General features: G+C 43.9%; 2 protein-coding genes across 2 annotated transcripts in view; both read right to left on the reverse strand.

The window, feature by feature from the left end:
• The window catches only part of LOC145401638 (leukocyte tyrosine kinase receptor-like), a 161,747-nt gene extending 147,348 nt beyond the window's left edge, over window positions 1–14,399 (reverse strand). Inside the window, 3 exon segments of the mRNA XM_080273833.1 lie at window positions 4,408–4,458; window positions 13,691–13,785; window positions 14,389–14,399. Coding sequence (XP_080129959.1) covers window positions 4,408–4,458; window positions 13,691–13,785; window positions 14,389–14,399 — 157 coding nt within the window.
• Window positions 14,400–14,698: 299 nt separating this feature from the next.
• Window positions 14,699–25,025, reverse strand: part of LOC145401645 (tyrosine-protein kinase receptor-like) — a 78,969-nt gene continuing 68,642 nt past the window's right edge. The window contains exons 4-11 of the mRNA XM_080273840.1: window positions 23,406–23,583; window positions 22,273–22,320; window positions 20,100–20,255; window positions 19,492–19,580; window positions 18,474–18,593; window positions 16,230–16,388; window positions 15,700–15,830; window positions 14,699–14,881 (exon numbers count right to left, since the gene is read on the reverse strand). Of these exons, the coding sequence (XP_080129966.1) occupies window positions 14,699–14,881; window positions 15,700–15,830; window positions 16,230–16,388; window positions 18,474–18,593; window positions 19,492–19,580; window positions 20,100–20,255; window positions 22,273–22,320; window positions 23,406–23,583 (1,064 nt within the window). The remainder of the gene's footprint in view (window positions 14,882–15,699; window positions 15,831–16,229; window positions 16,389–18,473; window positions 18,594–19,491; window positions 19,581–20,099; window positions 20,256–22,272; window positions 22,321–23,405; window positions 23,584–25,025) is intronic.

Genomic DNA, 25,025 nt, shown 5'->3' on the forward strand with positions numbered 1-25,025 from the left:
TACAACCTTTCCACAGAACTTCTTCGTGACTAGCACTACCATATTCCAGGGTTGATCTATCGCTACACCTCAGCGATGAAGATGGAATGATGAAAGTTTTAGGTCAATCGAAAGGGAGAGACGACAGGTTTAGGTCAGGTTAAAGTGAACGGGATATAGTGACGTGAACTTTATAAATGGATGGCATATACCTGGTTGCGGGTATGTGGATGAAAAAGGTACAGAGGCAAATCTGGCTGTAATACTTCCATTCGAGTTCTCCCATTACAGTGCTCTACGTCAAAAAAGGGTCGCACCTGTGGTTGGTTGCGAAAATGTGTGTGTGTGTGTGTGTGTGTGTGTGTGTGTGTGTGTGTGTGTGTGTGTGTGTGTGTGTGTGTGTGTGTGTGTGTGTGTGTGTGTGTGTGTGTGTGTGTAAGATTTGATGAAAAAGGAGGACGACAGGGGAACAGGGAAAGAAAAGAAGAAAAAGGGAAGGGAAGGGAAGGGAAGGGAAGGGAAGGAAGGAAGGAATGACGGTAAGAAATGGGGGAGGAAGGGAAGGAGAGACAGTGAGAATGAAAAAGAGAATCACGAAAGCAAGGATGATGATGAATATGAATATGATGACAGGAGGAGGAGGAGGAGGAGGAGGAGGAGGAGGAGGACCGTGAACAGATTAGATAAGGACAAAGAAGAGGAAATAAGTGAAAAAAAAAAAAAAAAAAACGAGAGCGAGCGAGCGAGCGAGAGAGAGAGAGAGAGAGAGAGAGAGAGAGAGAGAGAGAGAGAGAGAGAGAGGCGTCTAAGGGGAGACTAAGTCAATTTCCTGCTCGTGATCTGCTAACACCAACCCCCCCCTCTATCCATCCCCCCTCCCCCCCTCCCGCTCTCTCTCTCATTTCCTGCAGTTCCCCTCCCCCATAACCCTATCTCACATACACACTCTCCCCTCTCTTCCCTTCCCCATATCCCACGCCTCCCTTCCCTCTCTCCCTTTCCCCTCTTCCTTCCCTCTCTCACACACTCCTCCTCCACATTATTCCCTCCTTTCCCTTCTTCCCTCCCTCCCACTGCTTCCCCTTCCCCTTCCTTTCTTTCTCCCCTCTCTATTCCTTCCCTTCCTATACTTTTCCCCTCTTTCCTCAATTCTTATCACCTTTCTCCTTTCTTCCCCTCCCTTCACTTCCTTTCCACTAACCCTTTTCCTCCTACTCTCCCCTTCCTCCTTGTCTTTCTCTTTTCCATTCTCTCCTTTTTCTTCCTTTCCCCTCTTCCCTCTTCTTCCCTCCCTTTCCTTTCTTCCTTCCCCTTCTCTAGCCCTCTCCTCAGTTCCTCTTTCCCCTCCCCTCCTTGTGCTTCTCCCTCCTCTCATATCCTCTTTTCCTCCCTCCTTTAACCATCTTCCTTCCCTCTTCCTCACCTCATAACCTCTCTTCCTGCCCTCGTATCCTCTCTTCCTCCCCTCATAAGCTCTTTTCCTCCCTTCCTCCCCTCATATCCTCTTCCTCCTTTCATATCCACCCTTCCTCCCCTCATAACCTCTCTTCCTCCCCTCATATCCTCTCTTCCTCCCCTTATATTTTCTTTTCCTCCCCTCATATTCTCTCTTCCTCCCCTCATAACCTCTCCTCCTCCCTTCATATCCTCCCTTCTTCCTCCCCTCCTTAATTTCTTCCTTCCTTCCCTCAAAATTCTCTCTCTCCCTCCCTCTCTCTCTCTCTCTCATAAAACCCTAGAACCTTCGAATTTTATTTCCCTTCTAAAAAGAGATGTCACTCTCCTAGGCGAGAGAAAGGGGAAAAAAGAGGGAGGGAAAAAGAGAGGAGGGAGGGCGGGAGGGGGAGAGAGAGAGAGAGAGAGAGAGAGAGAGAGAGAGAAGCACTCCACATCCTGTCCCTACCCATCTTTTTCCTCTTTCCTTTATTCTCTTCCCCTACTGAATCCCTCCATTTTTCCCAATCCTTCCCCTCTCCCTCCCCTCCCCTCCTCTTACTTCCCCTCCTTCCCTCCCCTTCTTTCTTTTTCTCCCTTATTCCCTTTCCCTCCTTTTTCTCCCTTCCATTGTTTCCACCCCCTTTCCCCCCCCTTCCTCTCCACCCCTCTCCGACAACCACGTCTCACCCCCTCCCCCTCTCCGCTTTCGCTTCCCATCTTCTCTCTCTCTCTCTCTCCCTCTCTCTCTCTCTCTCTCTCTCTCAATTCGCTTTACTTCGAGTTCCTTCCCTTTCATTTGCCTCCTCCTTCCCTTTCCCCTTCCCTTCCCTTCCCCTCCCCTCCCCTCCTCGCCTTTCTTCTCCCCTTCCCCTCTCCCTTCCCTTCCCTCCCCTCCCCGCCTCTTTTTTCCCCTTCCCCTCCCCTTCCTCTCCCCTTCTCCTACCCTCTTCTCTCCAAACTTTTAGGTAATGACTTTCCCCAGTTCTTATTACAAAGGGGGAGAGAGAGAGAGAGAGAGAGAGAGAAAGGAAGGGAGGGAGGGGAAAGGGAGTGGCAAAATAGGACGGGGGAGACTGAAAGCTGAGTCGACAAAAGCTGAGAGAATAAGAAGGGAGATGGAAAGGGAGAGGGGAAGATGAGGAGAGGTGAGGAGAGGGGAGAAGAGGATAAGGAGAAGGAAAAGCGTAAATCTCTCTCTCTCTCTCTCTCTTTCTCTCTCATTTCCCACCAATTTCCCTTTCACCTCTCTCCCATTTCTCCCTGTTGCCTTTCATTTCCATTCCATTTCCTCCACCTTTCAACTCCTTATCAACACTCACACGGTCCTGTCTCTCTCAGCATTTCACTCCTGAGGTTGAAGACGATTTTATTCAGCTGAGTCATAGAGGCCTCATTTCCCATTTTATTCGTGCTATTGACAGGTGATTATATACAGGTATGGAAGGAGGCTTACCTGTGGAGGGAGTAATTAAAGGTAGGATACATCTAATTAACCTCGCTTTGAAAGTCTATTCTGTCAGGTAAAATCGACAGGTGACTGGAATAAACTTAATACGTCATTCTTTATGCATTTATCCATCTATCTATCCCTATATCTATCTATCTGTCTGTCCATCTATCTATCTACATCCATCACCTGTCTGTCTATCACTCTATCATCTACTGTATCTCCAGTTTATCTATCTCTCTAGCTATCTGTATCTATCTACATCCATCACCTGTCTGTCTATCACTCTATCATCTACTGTATCTCCAGTTTATCTACCTCTCTAGCTATCTGTTTATAACCAGATTCTTAATCCCGGAAAGGATGGCCACAAACAAATCGCCTCCACGTCACCCTGTCCTCCGCCATCAGGCTGCCCTCCCTCCAACTCACACCACCCTCATCCACACACCTCTCCAACCCATCCTCGTCTCCCCCTCTCCTTCCACCTCACTCACACACTCTCTCTCCCAGTCAATCTCTCCTTTTCCCTAGTTAATCTCTCATTCTCCATTCATTACCAATTTCCTCCCCCTCCTCCCCTCCTAGCTGCCCCCCTTTTCATTAACCCCTCAGCGCAATATTGCAATCTGGGTGAATATTGCAACTTAGCTTAATACTGCAACATGAATTATTAGTAACATTTCTCCTCTTGTCAATTTAACTTGGCCTAAAAAAATTTAAAAAAAAAGTCTAGGGATTCCGCGCGCCGGAGTTACAGCAAGAGATAAACACTGGAATATGGTGCTAGTCACGAAGAAGTGCTATGGAAAGAGGGGAGAGTCGTAGTATTGTCTTATTCCTCCAATCACCTGATACAAAAGGCTAACAGTAGAAAGCTGTGCCTGTCACGAAGAAGTGCTACGGAACGAAGGTAGAGCCGTAGTATTGTGCTCCTTTATCCCCTTGAGCTGCGTGTAATAAGCTTCAAAAGGACGAAAATCTGAGACAAGGCTGAAAAAAAAAGAAAAAAAAAGACATCTACCTTTCATTTTCCTCCTCCCTCTTCTCCTGTCCGTCTCCCTTCCTTCCTCCTCCTCTTTCCTTCTATTCCTCCTCCCTCTTCTCTTGCACGTCTACCTCGGCCTCCTCCTCCTCCTTTCTTCCTATCCTCCTCCCTCTTCTGCCCGTCTCCCTCCTCCTCCTCCTCTTCCTCCTGTCCATCTCCCTCCCCCCTTCCCCTCCTCCTCCCCTCCTAATCACCCCATTCATTAACTCTTCAGCACACACTCGTTAAATATGAAGGAGTCACTTAACGAGGGTCAACATCCGATTTATTCCCAATCCAATAGCCAATGGGAAGCTCAGATTACAATACACTCTCTTTACTTTAACATGGCCTAAAACTGCCATCTCTCCACCATTAATACTGAGCCGTTAACGCTAGAGTATGATGCTAGTCACGAAGAAGTGCTATGTAAAAGACTGCGGTTCGCTAAAGTGGATGCAAAAAGGTGGATGTAAAAAAAAAAAAATATGGATGTAATACGTGGCGGAGTACTTACCGACGCCCACAGGGGGTATGTAGGTGGTGGGGCTGCCTGGGGGGTCTCGTGCTGAAGGGGTAGAAAGGGAGGGGATTAATACACAACAAATACATCAGAAAAATCTTATATAAAATCCCATATAATCCCATCTCGAAATTTAGTCCGAGGCAGTGTTACCCTTGTTTATTTCATTTATGGAGAAATGACTACACCTCCTTCACTCTAACTTGGCCTAAACTTACCATCTCTCCATCTTGAACACTAAACCTGTAAGAGGAGATTAACACTAGAATATGAGGCTGGTCACGAAGAAGTGTTGTGGAAAGAATGGAGAGCCACAGCATCGTCTTCTGTCAGGAAACTACGTGAAACAAACTGGAAAAGGGCCACAAAAAATCTAGGCCAAGTATAAGGTAAAAGGACTATAGCGTATTTCACTGTTTTTCAAGTATGGGATAGTCACAATCAACAAATGACTCGATAGCAAAAAAGAATCCCACACCAGATACAGCAAGATCAGAATTAATAACAGAGATCATATGATATTTCAGGTAACAGGACATTTTTCATTCCACACACACACACACACACACACACAATAAATGCAGCTGGAAAAAACTCTGCCTTGTTGTAATGGGGTCACTGAAATTTACATGTAACTCAATTTCAAAAAGTCTTCCATAACCTAAGGAGAATCATTAGGTGATGGTAAGAACTATATACATAAAATGACGTCATCGTAGTGAAAGGCGTGTCTCGAGAAGCATAATCATAACAATATATGTGCTAAAATTATACTAACGTTATACAAATATTATATACGCCAATAACAACCACAAGTTTAATTATCCTAGAATTATAGTACAATTATATAAGAAATATCCCATGTATACAGCCAAAAAAGAGAAAAAAGATGCTTACTCGACACAGAGAACGAGCTCCAACACAGCACCCGACCTTTCCCGTCCCCGACTGATACAAAGATACACCCATTATTTTGTTACAAAGAGATGCAGGCAGATCAAGAGAGAGAGAGAAAAAAAAAAGAACGTGAGGGAAAGGGTTCAGAGCAATTACAGAGGCATGCAATTCAGTAACACTCGCAGCCAATTAACGAGCTGGAGAGGCTTTTGTTGTAACTACCTAATTGTACCACAGTTCCGAATCGGCACTCCCAACCTTTCATGAGTATTTTTTTTTTTTAGCTTCTCGCACAACTACAACTCTATCTCACTCGCTTTCATAAAAATAACATTGCCCAACAGCATTCCGAACGCCAAGGGGGGCCAGGAAATTACACGCATTCGGACAGCGCGTCGAAGTGGGTATTTTGCCGAAGCATCCAAATAAACCTTTATGAGGTGAATGTAAACACAAAAGTCAAGGGATTCCGCGCGCCGCATTTCACTACCCACCTTGTGCTGATCCTCATTATTACGTCAATTTGCCACATTTTCTATCTAAATTTAGCCACGGATGAGAGAGAGAGAGAGAGAGAGAGAGAGAGAGAGAGAGAGAGAGAGAGAGAGAGAGAGAGGTATTTGCATACTGAGGGCGCGGAGTGATTATAGAGGCACCAGATATTAATATGGAGAGAATATTGGTGAGGTGGGAAATGGAGAGTAAAGAGAGATTGGAGGGAAGGGGAAAGATGATGATGATGGTGATGTACTGTGTGTGTGTGGTGGGGAGAAGTGTGTGTGTGTGTGTGTGTGTGTGTGTGTGTGTGTGTGTGTGTGTGTGTGTGTGTGTGAGAGAGAGAGAGAGAGAGAGAGAGAGAGAGAGAGAGAGAGAGAGAGAGAGTTCTTCACCTAAGCAAGACCCTTAACCCTTTCCAGCTCAATTTATGCCTCAAGTACAGCCAAATTGGAGGATGGATTTGACTAGTAACCAAGGAGACTCGTTCGTATCTCACCTCAGGCAACCACAATTTAGTTTTCAAGGTGCTCAGTTCCCCTCAGAATAAATAACCTTAGATTCGACCTCGATTGACCCCTGGAGACGATTTCTAAGCTGATCGAAACATTGTGGATTTGAAAAGGCTTAAAAATGGAAAATACGCCGCCAGACTGAATGGGTTAGAAGAGACGAAACCAGTGACAAAAACCGAAAGGAGGGGAAAAGAATTGCAATATATGGGGGAAAATAATTGATGACGAGCGAAAGAGAAAGAAAAATTATGTGAGCGAAAGAGAAAGAGAAAAATAACTGATTAGCGACAGAAAAAAACTGATGAAAATAAGAAAAATATGAGCGAGAACAAGAACAATTACTGATGATGAGCGAAAAAAAGAAAAATAATTGATCATGAGCGAAAAAGAAAGAAGAATAACTGATGGGCTAAAGAAAAAGCGAAACACTTAGATACGAATTAGCAGAGAGGGGGCGTCGAAAATTAGTGGCGAAAGACGAAAAGATGAGAAAACGCAAAGCTAAGAATATCGATATAAGGGTTACAGTTAGCAGACGAAAATTACTGGAAAAAAAAAAACTGCGAAACACATATATGAGGAAAATAAAAACAGGGATGAAAGTAAGTGGGAAAGAGCGAAAGCCAAAGGAGAGAAACACACACACACACACACACACACACACACACACACACACACACACACACGCACGCACGCACACACACACACACACACACACACACACACACACGGGGGGGCTCCTATGACTCACTCAGCTGAACAAAATCATCTGGCGTTGACTGGAATAAAACACGAGAAAAGACGTGAACAAAAGTCAATGAAATGGTCCGAAAAGAAGTGGGAAACAGCGAAGGAAATTGAGAAAAAAGAGAAAGCCCCGAAGTGTGAAAGAAGAGAGGAAAGTAGGAGGGAAACGAAACAGGAAATGGAAAATCGTGAAACAGCTCGAGTTTAGGGGAAAAAGATTGAGGAGGAGGAGGAGGAGGAGGGAGTGAAAAATTAGGTAGGAGAAAGTGGAGGGAAAATTAGAGGTGAAATGAGGGGAGGGGGGGAGGAGGGAAGGAAGGAGGGGAGGGGGAGAGAGAGAGAGAGAGAGAGAGAGAGAGAGAGAGAGAGAGAGAGAGAGAGAGAGAGAGAGAGAGGATTGGTCAGGTTTCACAGCTACAGCCTCTGGGGAAGAAGACGCCTCCAATCAATACATTTGTGTGTAAACCTGAACACCCACCCTTACTACCAACATTCCTACCATCCTTACTACCGACACTACCAACATTCCTACCACCCTTACTACCAACATTCCTACCATCCTTACTACCGACACTGCCAACATTCCTACCACCCTTACTACCAACACTACCAACATTCCTACCACCCTTACTACCAACACTACCAACATTCCTACCACCCTTACTACCAACACTACCAACATTCCTACCACCCTTACTACCAACACTACCAACATTCCTACCACCCTTACTACCAACACTATCAACATTCCTACCACCCTTACTACCAACACTACCAACATTCCTACCATCCTTACTACCAACACTGCCAACATTCCTACCATCCTTACTACCAACACTGCCAACATTCCTACCATCCTTACTACCAACACTGCCAACATTCCTACCATCCTTACTACCAACACTGCCAACATTCCTACCATCCTTACCACCAACACTGCCAACATTACTACCAACACTACCAACATTCCTACCATCCTTACTACCAACACTACCAACATTCCTACCATCCTTACTACCAACACTGCCAATATTACTACCAACACTACCAACATTCCTACCATCCTTACTACCAACATTACTGCCAACACTACCAACATTCCTACCACCCTTACCACGATTATGACTGCCAACACTATCAACACTACTATTACTACTACTACCACTACTACTACTACTACTACTACCACCCTTGCTGCCTTTAGTATCACCTCTTCCACTCCTATGACTACCACCACTACCAACATTACCAACACCATCACCACTACTGCACTAATTTCTCCCACCACTTCCTTTCATTGCCAACATTATAACACCACCACTGCCACCACATCATCATCATCATCATCATCAATATCTCATTATCACCCTCACTACCACAACTACCACTCTTCAAACCGGAACCACAATCCATACCACAACTACCACCACCCCTATCACAACTACAACTACCACAACTACCACCATCCTTCTCACAACTAGCATCATCCCTACCACAACTGCGACAACTACTAGCCACATCTTCCCTAACAACCACCGTCTCTACCGCCACCATTACCACAAGTATCAACACTCCTACCACACTCCTACCACAATCACCACCACCCAGGGCGGCATGGGAGGGTCTAATGGTTACACTCCTTACTGTAACTTCTCTCTCTCTCTCTCTCTCTCTCACATACTCTCTTTTTCCTTTGCTTTTCGCGTCCTCCTGTGATCTTTATTCTCCCCTTTTCACTTCCAATAATTTATATCTATCTATCTGTGTATATGTATGTATGTAGAGTACAGCAGGTATATACACAGTACAGTACATTTAGGCGGTGTGTCCGGCTGTGTGTGTATATGTATGTATGTGTACTGATATATAGATGGATTGACAGATAGATAGATATAGATAAACAGAGAGAGAGAGAGAGAGAGAGAGACTTAGTAACTTTTTCTCTTGTTAATATCTTCGTTAATCTGTATATCCCATTTCTTCTCTACATCCTCTTTATCCATCTGCTTGTCCAACTCCTATCACAGTGCTGACATCTATCTATCAACCTATCTATTTATCTATTTTCCCGTCTATCTGTCTATCACTATGTATTCATGTTAATTTACCTTTACGTCTCTCTCTCTCCCTCTCTCTCTCTTAATTCCCTTCAAAGCTTTCCTGAAGTTCCCTAAGTATTATAAGTAACTGCTGAGTCTTTTTAAGTAGATCATGAGAAAAGTTGGAGAGATTTTTACTTACAAGAAAAAAAAAAAGCGATGAAATGTGACAGTTTTTTGTTACTGGCTTTTGAAACAGAATCCTTTTAATATTTGATGGTGAGTGTGTGAAGAGTGAGGAGGGTGTGGGTGAGGGAGGGTGTGGAATGAGGGAGGGTGTGGAATGAGGGAGGATGTGGGTTGAGCGAGGGTGTGAAGAGTAAGGAGGGTGTGGAGTAAGGGAGGGTGTGGAATGAGGGAGGATGTGGGGTGAGCGAGGGTGTGGGGTGAGCGAGGGTGTGGGGTGAGGGATGGTGTGGAGATAGGGAGGGTGCGGGGTGAGGGATGGTGTGGAGAGAGGGAGGGTGTGGGATGACAGGATGTAAATGAAATATACATGTTTACGTTTTCAGGGCAATCTCTATAAAAATCAGTTAGCCTGTCAAGAGCTGGATCTTAAAAACAACAGGGCCAAAGTGCGGACAAATATCTATTAAGGATGGGCTGATAGATACATGGGTAGGTGTATGGATGGATAGATGAACAGATACAAGAATAGATAAATCGATCGATCGATGTAGATACAGAGGAGGGAATGGATGGATGGTTGGAAAGATGGATGGATGGATATAGAAACATGCATAGAGACATACAGATAATCAAACAGACAGATAGATGCATCGATAGATATATGGATGAATCAAGACGACATATTATTATTATTATTATTATTATTATCACCATCATCATCATCACTGTAAACACTCCTACCAGTTCATCATCTACGGACTCATTACTATCACAATCCGCATCCTAGTTATCATCATCATCATTACTGAGCCTCTTAATTACGGCGGCACTTCATCCTGCGCCTAATTAACAGAAGTACGGGTTCTAATGACTCTCCTAATGATATCTTGTTTGGTTGGCAGTTGAATTAATGGGCGCTAATGGAAAGCATAGAGAGGAGCAGCTCTGACTGATGCTGTGATTCTCTCTCTCTCTCCCTTCAGTATCTACGAGTGTTACATCTATTGAGCTGTCTATCCAAGTGTATGTCAAGCCATTCAACTACGTTCTATTAAGTACTATAATAATGAGTTATAATAACTAATAAAAGTAATAACTAATAATAATAATATAATAATAATAATAATAATTATTATTATTATTATTAATCCATCAATCTACCCATCATCTAATCCTGTGTTGTCCAATGAGAAGCGTAGGAGCCCGGGGCTAGGCAAGTTGGTCCTAACATTTAAGATGAGTGACCAGCCTCACTCATCCCTGGGTGGCATTACATGAGCAATAAACCCCAAACATCCCTTGGATATAATCCTACACAGGCTCAATCCAAATGGAGCGCCTTAATTACCTACTAAACCACCAGACGCCATTATCTGGTTATATGGTTACCACCCAGCTTAGTAAATGGTTTCCTGGTGTAGAGGAAACCATTTGGCTTGTCATTCAGTGTAGAGACCATATGGCAGCACTACACTGAGTGAGTGGATGATAGGAACCCCCACCTACCACATAATAATAATAATAATAATAATAATAATGAAATCCAGCTCTATCTAAAAAAATAATAATAATAATAATAAACCACTGAGACCATCATCTGAATTTACTATACGACTCAAACCTCTAATTCAGGTGGACCAGGTGTAAAATTCGCTGTTACTTGTTCTCCGCCGATTTAAATGCAAATCGCCTGCCGCCGAAAAAACAACACCTGAGCTTCCCGTTGGTACGAGGATTATTACAGGTGAGAAAACACAGGTGACGTGACAACAGGAAAGGCAGACGGTAACCACTATTATTATTATTATCATCAGGGTCACGTTAACGTAATAGAAGTGGCCACCTCCATCCACTCCATCACCCCTAAATAAAAGGCTGACGGGCTCTGCGTCTCCTTGTCCTACTGCTATCTCTAAAGCACATTATAACAACTACAACTACAACCTCAACAACAACAATCACTACAACTAAAACCCCCACACTTATTACTTACTTGGTTTTCTGTCAGGACGCGGTGGACACTTCTTATGATCAGGAGGCACGTCTGGCGAAGAGAGAGAAAATACTTGTTACTCTAATTTTGCTTGGGTTACATTAGGGCTGGTACGTTTAAGCTTGGCTAGTCTGGCTGGGTTTAGTTAGGCTGGGTTAAATCAGACTAGCTTAGGTTAGGTCAGGCTTGGTTACGCTAAGCTATGCTACGTTAGGTTAGGTTGGTGCAGGAACCTCTGTATTAAGCTAGGTTACATTAAAGTTAGGTCTGATTTGGCACTTCTCTGTTATGTTAGGTTAAGTTACAGGAAAGTTAGGTTAAGGATCTTCTACGCTAGGTTCCGTCAAGTCTTACGTTGTCTCCTACCAAACAGAATACAAATACATCATCAAGCAACAACACTCAGCAATTACTTCCACACATTTCTTTCGCTACTTCAAACTTGTGCTTGACTGCGTATGAAAAAATGAAAACTAAAGAATTATTCTAATGTGTGTCTTACAGCTGCCATAAAACACACGGAAAATGAACACAAAAAAGTGCGAACAACTACGAGTAATTATTTATCGCCAGTTCCATGCTGTTTTCTGCCTTCCTTATTTCTCATTTCTCCCCAAACAACACATCATTATTTCCTTCTCATACTCTTTTCTCATACTCCTTTTTTTCATACTCTTTTTCTTTTTTCATACTCCTTTCTCATAATCTTCCTTCTCAAACTTTTCGCATACTCTTTTCGTATCTGATTCACCTTGCCATCACAGAAAAAAAAAAAAAGTTCATGTATCCCTTTTCCCTGCCACACCTGGGAGCCACGAGTGTCTGCGAACTTTTGCACACACCTGTACACAAACACGCAATACCCCTAGCAACTTTTCCTGAGCGATTTATTTTATTACACCTTTCTCTCCTATTCTGGATCACATACATTCTTCCAGTATCTCCATACCCTGCAAAAATGACGTACAAAATGATAGTAACCAGCCACAGCCAAGAATAAATCGCCGAGGATGAAGTGTTAGGGAGCTTCATTAACCCACAATATCAGCCAGTCACCATCAATAATTCATTTACACCATCTCGATCGATACAGGTAAATAAATAGAAAAAAAAATGGGATGGAGTTCTGTCTGATTAGTAGGAACCTCGAAAGTGTAAAGGAATTATTGATCAGAACTGTATGTGTATATAACCGCGTGCGTCAGTGCATGAAATTACACACACACACACACACACACACACACACACACACACACACACACATTTTTTTTTTCTCTCTCTCTCAGAACACACGCAGAAAAGCAAAAAGCACACACACAAACATGGCCCTAATCCCTCATACACATGCAAGAACCCAAATATTCCTGCATACACACACATATACTTGCAAAGAATTCCGCGCACTCACGCACACGTACACACATACGCACACGTACACGTACACACACACACACCCGGAAGTTGCAAACCTTTCATTAGTGTAAACGGCATGGCAACACCTCACACCTGACTTACACGCCTAACACACACACACACACACACACACACACACACACACACACACACACACAAACCTTCCTCAGTGGCCTTTATTACACCTAATACGCACTCCTACCTCATTACACACCTGTCTCACACACCTGCCTGGCTCAAAGATCTTCCTAATGCAACTGACCCTCACACCTGCCATATCTCACACACCTGCCTTTAATGTCATTCAAAAACCCATCTCACATAACTACCTCCTTCTTACATACCTGCTCAAAAGTTTTTCATACAACTGCCTCACACATCTGCCTCATACCTGGCTCCTTTTTCACCTCACATACGCCTGCCCCACACATCTTCTTCATGTACTTGTTTCACACACCTACCTCACAAACCTGCTTCCACATACCTCACACACACCTGCCTCACTCACACACCACACCTGTCTCATTCCTCACACACATCTGGCTCGCAAATCATCACACATACACACCTGAACCACACTTCGTTCATACATCACACACCTACTACATCTAACTTAACTCATACCCGCCAACACATCATCCACACACCTGCTTCACACACCTGTCTCTTTTCTCACACATCATTCACACACTTACCTCGCACACACTCGATACACGTCTGCCTCACACACTTGCCCTCTCTCATTATACACAGTGCCTCTCTTTAAACACCTATCTCATTCACCTTACATACACCTGGCTTACTCAGGCTCCTCTGTATTACTTGCTTGCTTATATTAACAAGTTACCTTCCTGCCACCTGCCTTGTCTGCCTTATTTTACCTGTTTTTCGCGCACACACACACACACACACACAAACACACACACACACACACACACACACACACACACACACACACACACACACACACACACACAAGCAATACTCACTTCTTCCAAAACACTCAGGAGACAGTGTGATATCGTCAATGCCCAGGTCACCCCGGAACCTTGAACCCCTCACGTTGCTCACTTGAACCTTGTACCTGTGGAAGAAACAAAAAGGTAAGAGGTAATTAAGGTGGCTGACACAGGTATATCAAGGAAAAATTTATATATTCTTAAAGTTTATACAATCTTTCCCCCTGCCTACGACCTAAAGACCTAATCAGTCATGTTAATTACATTGTGAGGTATTCTCGTTGGTTGAGGAAGCTCCTTAACATCACTTCCTAAGCGACTTATTTTGTTTATTATACGTTACTACTCTCTTATGTGTTTTCTGAGTCACTGTAATATAACCATAATCCGTATATGTTAAGTGCAATATGATATTTGTCACCCAGATCCAAACACAAATCGCTGAGGAAGGGATGCTACGGAGTTTCCTTAATTGGCGAGAATGAGGGTTGGATCTTGATTAAGGTTCTTGTTTACCTGTTCATCACCTGTCCACTTAATCCTCTCCACCCAAATACTAAATCATTCATCATATCCCAGGGCAAGCGTGCAGCCAATCCTACCCAATCCTTCTCACCCAATCCTCCCTTTTTACTCCTTCCCTTCTAATCCTTCCAATCACCCCACGCTTACTGGTTTATTAACTCCTGGCCAGTCCCACCCAATCCTTACAATCACCCAATACTTACTGGTTCGTCATATCTCTGGGCAACTATGGACCCAATCCTACCCAATCCACCCAGTTATCCAAATCCAAGTGGTTCATCACATCCTTGGGCAACAGAATAACCAACTAACCCAATCCTACAGAACCAACAAGACCCCAATCCTTCTCATCCAGTCGTCCTTATCCAATCCTTCTTATCCAATCGTCCTTATCCAATCCTTCTCATCCAATCGTCCTTATCCAATCCTTCTCATCCAATCCTTATCATCCCATCTCCCTTACCAACTCATCATCCACTCCTCCATATTCAATCCTTCCCACCCAATTCATACTCACTGATTGATCATGTCCCTGGGCAGCGGCAGGACCAATCTGACCCAATCCGGTCCCTTCTCGCCGTGTATCTGCGTCAGGATGTGCGGTGGGTCCTCCCGTGTGCCAACCTTGTCATACTCAAACACCTTCACTATCATACTACCCTGGTACCGTCCTAGCTTGTGGTACCAGAGGCGGAGCTGTGGTGGAAGAAGAAAGAGACGAGTTAGAATTAGAGTTCTAGAAAGGCTGGATTATGTTAGGTTAAATTAGGGTTTGGATGAGTTGATTTTGCTTGAGGTGCGTTGGGGTGACCTGAGTCTGGGCTGGGTTAAGTTGGGGGTGTTTTTTGTTAGGCTGTGTTGAGTCTAATTATGTCAGGTTACGTTGGGTTAATCTGAGGTGGATTAGATTAGATTAGACTGGATTATGGAGGATGTTTTAAAAGGGACTGTTAAGAGTTTACTGCAGTTCCCCATGCCAACATTATGAAATATGGTGTGTAGCTTCCCTAGAGTTTTAGCGCCTTTTACACCAAGAGTGGAGCTTTAATGTGGCTAATTGGAGAGAGATGCAGTCTGATAATAGAAAACGTGTGATATAAGCGAATTTCCACTATATCAGTGTCGATCTGGATATATTTGACCACACACACACACACACACACACACACACACACACACACACACACAGTCTCTCTACTACAATCGCATCCACGCACATTATTCAAAAGACACCTTCATCACTCACGCCTACCCAACTACCCCTCATCTGCCTCACTCACCACACCACCACCACCTCACCCAACCACACCACACCACACCTTGCCACACCACACCACCACACGATCTAAACAGCACGCAACTATACCAGCACAGAATCACATCATAAACCGCACCACACCCACACACCACCACAAAATCACACCACACTCACAACCCCAAAATCACACCACACTCACAACCACAAAATCACTCCACACCCCCCACAACACAGCACACCCCCACACCAGCCTCACCTTGCAAGAATCGAGGTATGCAGAGGATGTGTTACTATGATAGCATGGAGGGGGCTCGAACAAGGGTGACTCAAGTACTCCGTGGTCTGCCAATTTACCCATGGCAGGCAGTTCACTGAGGAGGTAGTAGCCTGTGGGGGAGTAGGGGGGGGTTAAAGATAGATAGATAGATAGATAGAGAGAGAGAGAGAGAGAGAGAGAGATTCTTACACCTACCCAGCCAAGGAACGAACTACCTCTCTTATCACCTACAGAAAACAAATGGATACCCACATGACTATCCAACCACTTAACTATTTAACAAACAACACATACAACTACCTAGGCAATCATTAATAATCTACCTTATCGCGCATATAAGAGATGGCAATTCACGTAACTATCCAATCACCTCACTAACACCCTAACCAACACAGAAAACGAGGCGATGACAACCTCTAATACCACCGTCGACTATCCTCTACACGACCCCCCAAAACGACCTGCAAAACGACTCTCCCCCCCCCTAAAAAAAGACCCGACCTACGCACCTGAGTCGTTCTTGTAGGTGTGGTCGTGGTGCGGTCCGGTGCGGTCTGAGGCAGTGGGACCGTGGTGACGTACAAAATCCATGTTGTCACCCTCGATGTTGGCCCACTCACACCAGCCGCTGTCCTCGAAGTCACACCGAGACCCCAGTGGCTCCATCTCTGAGGGAGGGAGAGAAAGAGAGTGTGAGAGAGTGAGAAAGTGAGGGACTGTGTACGTTTTGCCTTCTACGTTGGCCCACTCGCACCACCTGCTCTCTTCGAAGCCACACAGACACCCTTGTGATTTATTGTTTAACGAGAGAGAGAGAGAGAGAGAGAGAGAGAGAGAGAGAGAGATGAAGTGAGTGTGAAAGAGTGAGTGTGAGAGAGGGAGGGAGATATTGAATGTGAAAGAGTGTGAGGAGGGAGAAAGTAAATGTGAGAGGAAAAATGTGGGTCAGAGTGAAAGAGGTGAACACAAGTGAGTGGGAAAGTGTAAGTATGGGAGAGTGAGAGGGAGGGAGTAAATGAGTATGAGAGGGTGAGAGGGAGAGAGATGTGAGTGTGTGTGAGTGGGCAGAGCTTGAAGACAGATGGAGAGATTGTTTACAGATTCCGCGATGGAGCCTGGAACTGCTGGGGGGACAAAGTTTGATTGAAATTACAGAGCCTGTGGGATGAGAGGGAAGAAATTACAGAGTTTGGAGGGGAAGGGAATGAGTGTAGAAAGGAATACACTGCTCTGTGATGCTGGAAATGAGAGATAATTCAGAGCCTGAGACGGAAAGAAGAGCTGTAAGACACGGGCAGCTCAATAACTGCTGGAAAGAGAGTGACAGAGCCAGGTGATGGGAGGACGGATTACAGTGTCTGGGATGAATGGACCACAGTGACGAATACAACAGTCCACATTTTCTCCCTCAATTTTAGCGTGGGAGAGAGTTTAGAGCTAGAGCCATATAGAGATTATATAACTGGGATACACCTACGAATGACAGAACCTGGGCATGGCAGAAAGATTTGTAACAATAAAAGAAAACCTAAACTAAAAATCAATAAAACTCAGTACATGAATTAATAGTGGAATGAAAAACTGTGAATGACTTCAACAGACAAACAATGAAGAAAGATGAAAAGTGCTTGGGATGGAATGAATAATTAGAACACGAGGGAGACAAGACAGAGTAAGTCAAGGAGAAAAGAGCTCTGGCAGGAAAAGAAAGGCAACTGAAACAGAGAGGAGGAAGAATAATTTAAGGTGGAAGTAGAACCGGAAGAGAATGTAAAAAGGGAAACAAGATCGAAAAAGGCAATGGGGTATATGTTGAAAAGAGGGTTGGGATGGAATAAAAGTCAGTACTATCAAAAGTGAGTGAGGGAAGATGTGGACAAAACCTCCCCAATGTTTACGTAAAATTTCTAAAACTCAAGACAAAAACACGCCTAGCCTATGTGTTCGGTGGCTGACTGTCCTCCGTAAAATGGGATGCAAGCTGATCAACACACACACACACACACACACACACACACACACACACACACACACACACACACACACACACACACAGGAGTTCCACAAATGCGCCAAAAATCAGGGGGCAGGTCTACCCCTTCAAGTACCCAGCTGTCGTAATTTTTCCTAGTAATCGAAAGAATTGGAGTTAAATCAAGTCAGGATGGAGGAGCGTATAGAGACACCGCTATTCTTTCCTTCCTTGTACATACTGGGAAACAGACGGAGATAAGGGAGAAAACTGGCAAGGTTAAGGACGAAACGAGATAACTGCATTCCTTCGCCATTCTGCTTTTATGTAAGGAAACGAAAACTTAAAATAGAGCAGAGATAAACAGGACAAGAATGCATACCTTAGCCTATAACAAAAGATCCTATTTTAAATGACACTGGAGATTTCGTTGCACGTCTTTCTCAGCGGTTTATTCTGCCTACTACTACACATATTTACCCTCTTGCACTTTACTGAACCAAAATCATCGACAATATGTAAACGAAACAAAAAGAGAACATGATGTAGTAATTTAAGTAATCGCCATGAAAAATGATATATCAAGAAATCAGCCGTGTCATCTAGAATATGCTGAAAGAAAGAATAGTAGACCTTATACCGAAACTAACGCTGCTATCCACAAACGGCTTCTTATACTAACTAATGCTACTAACCACATATAAATCTACTAACCATACACAGCCGCTAACTACTGCTACACACCAAACAGCTTAAAAACACGCCAACTACTGCTACTCACCACACATGGCCTCATCCTCTCCACTGGGGCAGTCTTGGGCGATATCACATATGGAATCCTTCTCCACACACTGCCCCGTCTCACACAGGATGCCCGAACATGGACCTGGCTCGTCAGATTCTGCGGAACGGGAAGGCAGGTTAGTGTTTGTGGGGAGAGGCAGGGGAGGCTGGTGTTTGTGGGGAAAGGCAGGGAGGTTGGTGTTTGTGGAGAGAGGCAGGGAGGTTGGTGTTTGTGGGGGAGAGGCAGGGAGGTTGGTGCTTGTGGGGGAGTGGCAGGGAGGTTGGTGTTTGTGGGGGATAGGCAGGGAGATTGGTGTTTGTGGGGAGAGGCAGGGAGGTTGGTGCTTGTGGGGGAGTGGCAGGGAGGTTAGTGTTTGTGGGGGAGAGGCAAGGAGGTTAGTGGTTGTGGGGGAGAGGCAGGGAGGTTGGTGTTTGTGGGGGAGAGGCAGGGAGGTTGGTGTTTGTGGGGAAAAATTGGGTGAATGTGGACGGAGCTGATCTCTCTGTCTATCCGTTTATCTATTTATATACCTGTCTGTCTATGAATGCATGTACGTATGTCCATCTATCTATCTATCTATTTATACACCATCATATACACCAATACCATACATAACACATCTGTCCCGCCTCTGATGCGAAGCCGGGTCCATCAGGTGACGATACAGGGGTGGGATTCTCAGAGACTCCCTTACGATCAAATCCCGTCGTAACTGCGATACGTTTAACCCAGGAAGGACAAGGAAAAGAGAACAGAGAGTCTTCCTATATCTCTCGTTCCCTCTACAAAAAAAAAAAGAATGGGGGTTATCAGAGAGAGTTTTTCGTAGGTCAATATATCTGTTTTGGCAGGAAGGACTAGGGAAGTATAACATAAAACCTTCACGTGTCTCTCGTTCTTCCTATGAAAAAAAAAAAGATCTATAATACACCGGGGAATGTATCGTAAACGTGTACGATATACAATGTTTCATGTCAGCAAAAAAAAAAAAAAAAAAAAAAAAAAAAAAACTCACCTCCCACCCAGTCCCCAGACAGGAGGATGCGGAGGAGGGAACCCACCCAGTCTGCAGTCCACCGAGTTCCCAGGACCAGAGAAGCAACACTATTAAAATCAAGACTGGAAAGCTTACTAGCACTGTTAAAAACGAGACTGGAAAACTTCTATCTATCTACTGCCAGACGCCTTAATCCCATACGGGGTGGCCACAAACAAATCGCCTCCATGTCGCCCTGTCCCCCGCCATTTCACTGCCCCGCTCCCAGCTCACACTTACCGGCAATATGAAACACAAGACTGGAAAGCTTACTAGCAATATTAAACACGAGACTGGAAAATTCACTGATTTCTTGTGGCCCCCGTTTTGGTGGTCGTGTGGTCAGAGTAATTATAAAACACTGATTGAACGGCACTGCAAAGAAAGTGGAGAGGTTCTAGGAAATTCTAAGATTGATTTAAAGTCCTTGTCCTTGGAGTGACTGGAAAAAAAAAACCCTGATTCGCCACCTACCGGACCCGGGTTCACGTCTATGTTTACATTTATACTCTCTCTCTCTTACATAACAAAATCCGGCTCATTCTCTCCCTCCACAGCCACGTAGCGCTCCCTTTTTCCCCGCACACCATCGCATGCCACCACCAGGGTACTCACGGAAGCAGTTAACCAGTCTGATGTTGTCAATGGCGACGTGCGTGGGCCTGTGGTAGCTCAGCATCACCTCTATGCTCAGCCGGAACTGCTTGGGGAGGTGCCCGATTGGGGAGGAGACACGCTTCCAACTGTGGGGAGGAGAGAGGGTAGAGAATTGGTTAAAGTTGGGGAATTGGTTGGGGAAGTTGAGGAACTGATTAGAGTTTGGGAATTGGTTGAGGAAGTTGGGGAATTGGTTGGGGAAGTTGAGGAATTTATTAGAGTTTGGGAGTTGGTTGGGAAAGTTGGGGGATTGGTTGGGGAAGTTGAGGAATTGGTTAAGGATGTTGGGGATGGGTTTGGGAAGTTAGGAAATTGGTTAGGGATGTTGGGGAATTGGTTAGGGATGTTGGGGAATTGGTTGGGGAAGTTGGGGGATTGGTTGGGGAAGCTGGGGAATTGGATAGAGCTTACGAATTGTTTTTTTCTTTCCTTCTTTTTCTTTCTTTAATATAGTGGGGAAGAAAGAGAAAAGGAGAAACTGATAAGACATTAGGACTCTCTCTCTTTGTCAAACTTTTGCAATTAGAAAAAAGATCTGTCTATTACGTCCGAACCACCTAATATGGACCAAATGGCCTGTGTGGTCTATGTATCAGTGCAGCCTCTCTCTCTCTCTCTCTCTCTCTCTCAAATATTTATCGAATGTGAAGGGTGTTGACTTAGGATGTGGAAGCTGGAGTGTCGGGCCCGTAGACTTAATGGGAGAAGGAGGAGGGGGAAAAGGGAGAGGGTGAGGAGAAAATGGGAGGAGGAGAAAAATGGGAGAGGAGGAAGAGAGAAAAGGGGAGAGGAGGAAGGGAGAAAAAGGGAGAGGAGGGGGATGGAAAGGGGGAGAGGGGAGAATATGGCTAAACGGGAATGAGGTAAGGTTGCGGCAACGGAAAGAGGTGTATAATAAGACTTAAGAGGAAAAATGAAAAGAGTAAGAGGAAAAGGAGGGTTAATGAAGGATCTGGAGGTGCCTGGAATACGACAGATTTCCTACTCGGCCTGAAGGGGTTTAAGTAATCTCAAATCTATGGCGATGTTTCTTCTCTCTCTCTCTCATGGAAGCTGTCACCACCATACCACCACATACACCACCACACTTCACCACACCACCATATTCAACCATACACCACTACCACACCACCACCACATTACACACTACCACACCCCCTCTCACTTCACCACACACCACCACGCTCCAAACACCACATCCCACCACACATGAGCACATCCTGCCTTCATTCAACACGGAAAAATGCATAATTAAAATAAACCACAAAAAATAAAGAAAAATGCGAAACGAATATGAAACACAAAAATAAAACTGCAAAATGAAAAACAAAAATAAAGAAAAAATGTGAAATAAAATGCAACATGAAAATGAACAAAAAATAAAGAAAAATAAAGTGAAAATAAAACAAAACAGAAAAAGAAAAACTACAAAACCAAAATAAACCAGAAAAAAAAAATCTTTCCTTGGGTTGACTTTTTTGGAGGGGCTGTGTCGTGGAAAACTGGGGTGTGGATACCTTAGAGTTTTTTATCGTTTATATTACTCCCTTTAATCCCATGACGTGTTTTTATATTTAGCGTTTTATTTTGTAACTTTTTTTTTATTATTGCTATTTATTTTACTCTTACTTTACTTGGCTAATTTATTTCATTTTCAGGGGTGATTTTGTGCACTTTTCTTCATTTTATTCAGCTTCTAGGAGAGGCTTAGAAAGACGTGCTGTGATCCGATGTAGCCTTCCTTAACCCCTTCCCTTCGATAACCTTTTCCTTAGCTTAATAAAATCGTCTGGAGCAGGAGAAAACCGTCCGCAGACAGCTTTTTTTCTCTCTCTCTCGACCAAACGATTTTATTTTCATTCAAAGAGCACCATTATCGTTAAAGGATATGCCCAGAAATAAATGAAAATAAATGTTAAAAAAACGGATATAAACGGAAACTTCTGAAAATAACTGAAATACATCAAACAGACCTGACTCAACCCCCCTCATCGTCGGAATAGCTCTGGTCTAGCTAGTGTCAGACGATTTTATTCAGCTGATAGTGAGTCATGGGGAGCCTGAATGCAAGAATATTAATGGGAATAACTGAGAATAACTTACTCCGGCGTGGTCCAGTTACTCTTGACGTTGCCATCAATTGTGAAGAACCTGGGGAAGAAATTCAGATAAAACAATATGAACAAATTATTCCAACATATATAAAAGTTCTTAAAACAATTATTTTTCATGTTAACACTGGCAGGAGACGTTAAAAGTGTTCCTATAACCTTTTCACTCTAACTTGGCCGAAAAATGACACCCCTCCATCCTGAATGCCATGCTGTAACAATAGATTAATACTAGAACATACTGCTAGTCAAGAAGAAGTGCTATGGAAAGGATGTAGGACCTGTAGCATCCTTTTTTTTTTTTTTTATTTGCACTACGCGAAATAAGCAGCAAAAGGACGAAAATAAGTGAAAACTCCTGTCACTACTTCGCTGCTGTGATCTTGTCTCTTAGCTTTTAACATCACTGTCGCCACACACAAGTTAATGCAGTTCGTTCACCTTAATCGACCGGAGATTTTCGTCCTTTTGCAACTTATTTCCCATAACTCAGGCGCAAATTAAGACAATACAGCGGTTCTGCATCATGTCCGGGACGCGTTTTATTTTTGTCTTCTGCAACACTAGTCATTCAGTCACATTGGCATCGTCGGAGGTCAGCAACAAGTGATTCGGCAACGTTGTGCTTTCGCTCTGGAAGACATGAAGCAATTCGACTAAGCAAACCAAAAACTCATCAGAAAAGCTGTGTTTTGACATTACACCAACCCATACCTGACCTACCATAACTGACGAGGGTGCGACGTTGCTGAGTCCTGTCCAGGCACTCGATCTGACGATGCCAATATGACTGGATGACCAATTATACCCGGAAAAGAAAGAAAAAATCTCGCCCGGGTACCACCCATGTTTTATTACACTGAGGATTACCATAGTCCTTCACAACACATAATCTGAACTTCTTTATTACTGGCTATCATGTCTATTTCTCCCCTGAAAGTGTTAATGCAAACCATCCTTGGCTGACAAACGTTACTTAGCTGGCTGAGAGAAAGAGGATGCCACACTCTCATTACTCTCTCTGGAAAGTGATCTGGGCAACACCTCAGAAATACTTCCCGGATCCGCCCTTGACTACTGCGCAGGCTGGGAAAAAAATTCACGACTACGGACGACTACACTTACCTGGGGATGTCGCCATTCTCGATGATGACCTTAATGACGGTGGTGTCAGCGTGTCTCACATTGTAGTCAGCCTGCAGACGACACTCCTCCTGACTCTCCTCCATCCACGGGCTTTGGATCAGGAGGGTGTTGTTGGTCAGTTCCTGGTTCTCTGCCACGCCCAGGTATAGGAAGCGACCTGGTGACAAAGAAAGAGGCTATGTTAGATACAGAAGTACTGTCTGTTTAATTAGGGAGGAGGCGACAAAACTGGATATAAAGAAATGCCGTCTGTACCTTTAATTAGAAAGGAAGTACCTGGCGACAAAGAAAATGGACAAATTAGATGAGGATATGTCGTCGCATTTTTAATTAGGAGGCGACCTGGTGACAAAGAAAATGGATGAATTGAAGAAATGAAGCCTACATCTTTACACAAAAAACAAAGAAAGTTTACACTAACAAAACAAACATCGTTTATATTTTGAATAAAAACAAAATACCTGGAGTCCCCCCACCAAAAAAAAAAAAAAAAAAAAAAAAAAAAAAAAAAAAAAAAAAGAGCTTAAGAACTATCTACCGTAAATCTTGAATCAGAAAGGAAATGACCTGGTGGGGAAGAAAATAAATCACCTAAAGAAATATATGGTTTACATGATCATGATCATCATCATCATCATCATGATCATCATCATGATCATCATGATCATCATCATCATCATCGTCGTCGTCATTGTTATCGTCATTATCATCATCATCCGCAGCAGCGGCATCACCATTATCAATATCACCATCATTATCACAGTCATCATAACAACATATTCAATCAATGACTCAGCAATCACTCACCAAACAAGCATTAATCACTCATCAATCAATACCTCATCAATCACCATAGGTCTCACTCAATCACAGGGAGGCATGACAGGCAAAGGGCATGAACGTAATATAAACTAATTACATGAGCACGCAAACGAAGCAATATGGAAATTAAATGAGGAAGTATGCAAATGGGGTAATTACACGCTATTCACTTTACTTTTTCCTTTAATTGTCGTCTCTCCATCTCGAATGCTGAGTTGTAAAAGGGATTAACACTGAAATATAATGCTAGTCACGAAGAAGTGCGAGGGAAGGATAAAAAAAAAAAAAAAAAAAAAAAAGACTCCAGGCCTCTCTCCCTCTCCTTCCGGCCAAGGACGCAAATTAAACCCTTTTTGCTACCAGACGATTTTTCTCAGCTGACGTGAGCCCCCAAGTGGCAAATATATGGGGTAGGAAAATGAATGGAATGAATGGGTAAGCAAACGAGCGTATATGTGAGAGACCGAGGTGGAAATGAATAACGCAGAAATGTATACGCAAGTGAATGGATACGCAACTTAATGATACAGAAATGGACGAGGCGATCTGAAAAATGAATGCGTTCAGCAGGGCGTATCTGCTGGGTTATTCATGAAACGTGTATCATTATCACAGGCGTATGTGTGGTGTGGTGTGGTGTGGTGTGGAGAGAGTATGGTGTGGTGTGGTATGGGCAGAGTTTGGTGTGATGTGGTTAGGTATGGTGTGGTGTGACGATGTTAGGTGTGGTGTGGTGTGGTGTGGTGTGGTGAGGGGAGTGTGGGAATACTCTTTTCA

The sequence above is a fragment of the Coenobita brevimanus genome, chromosome 6 (genome assembly GCF_032717465.1).
Source record: "Coenobita brevimanus isolate Jiangsu-jjx chromosome 6, ASM3271746v2, whole genome shotgun sequence".
Classification (NCBI taxonomy): Eukaryota; Metazoa; Arthropoda; class Malacostraca; order Decapoda; family Coenobitidae; genus Coenobita; species Coenobita brevimanus.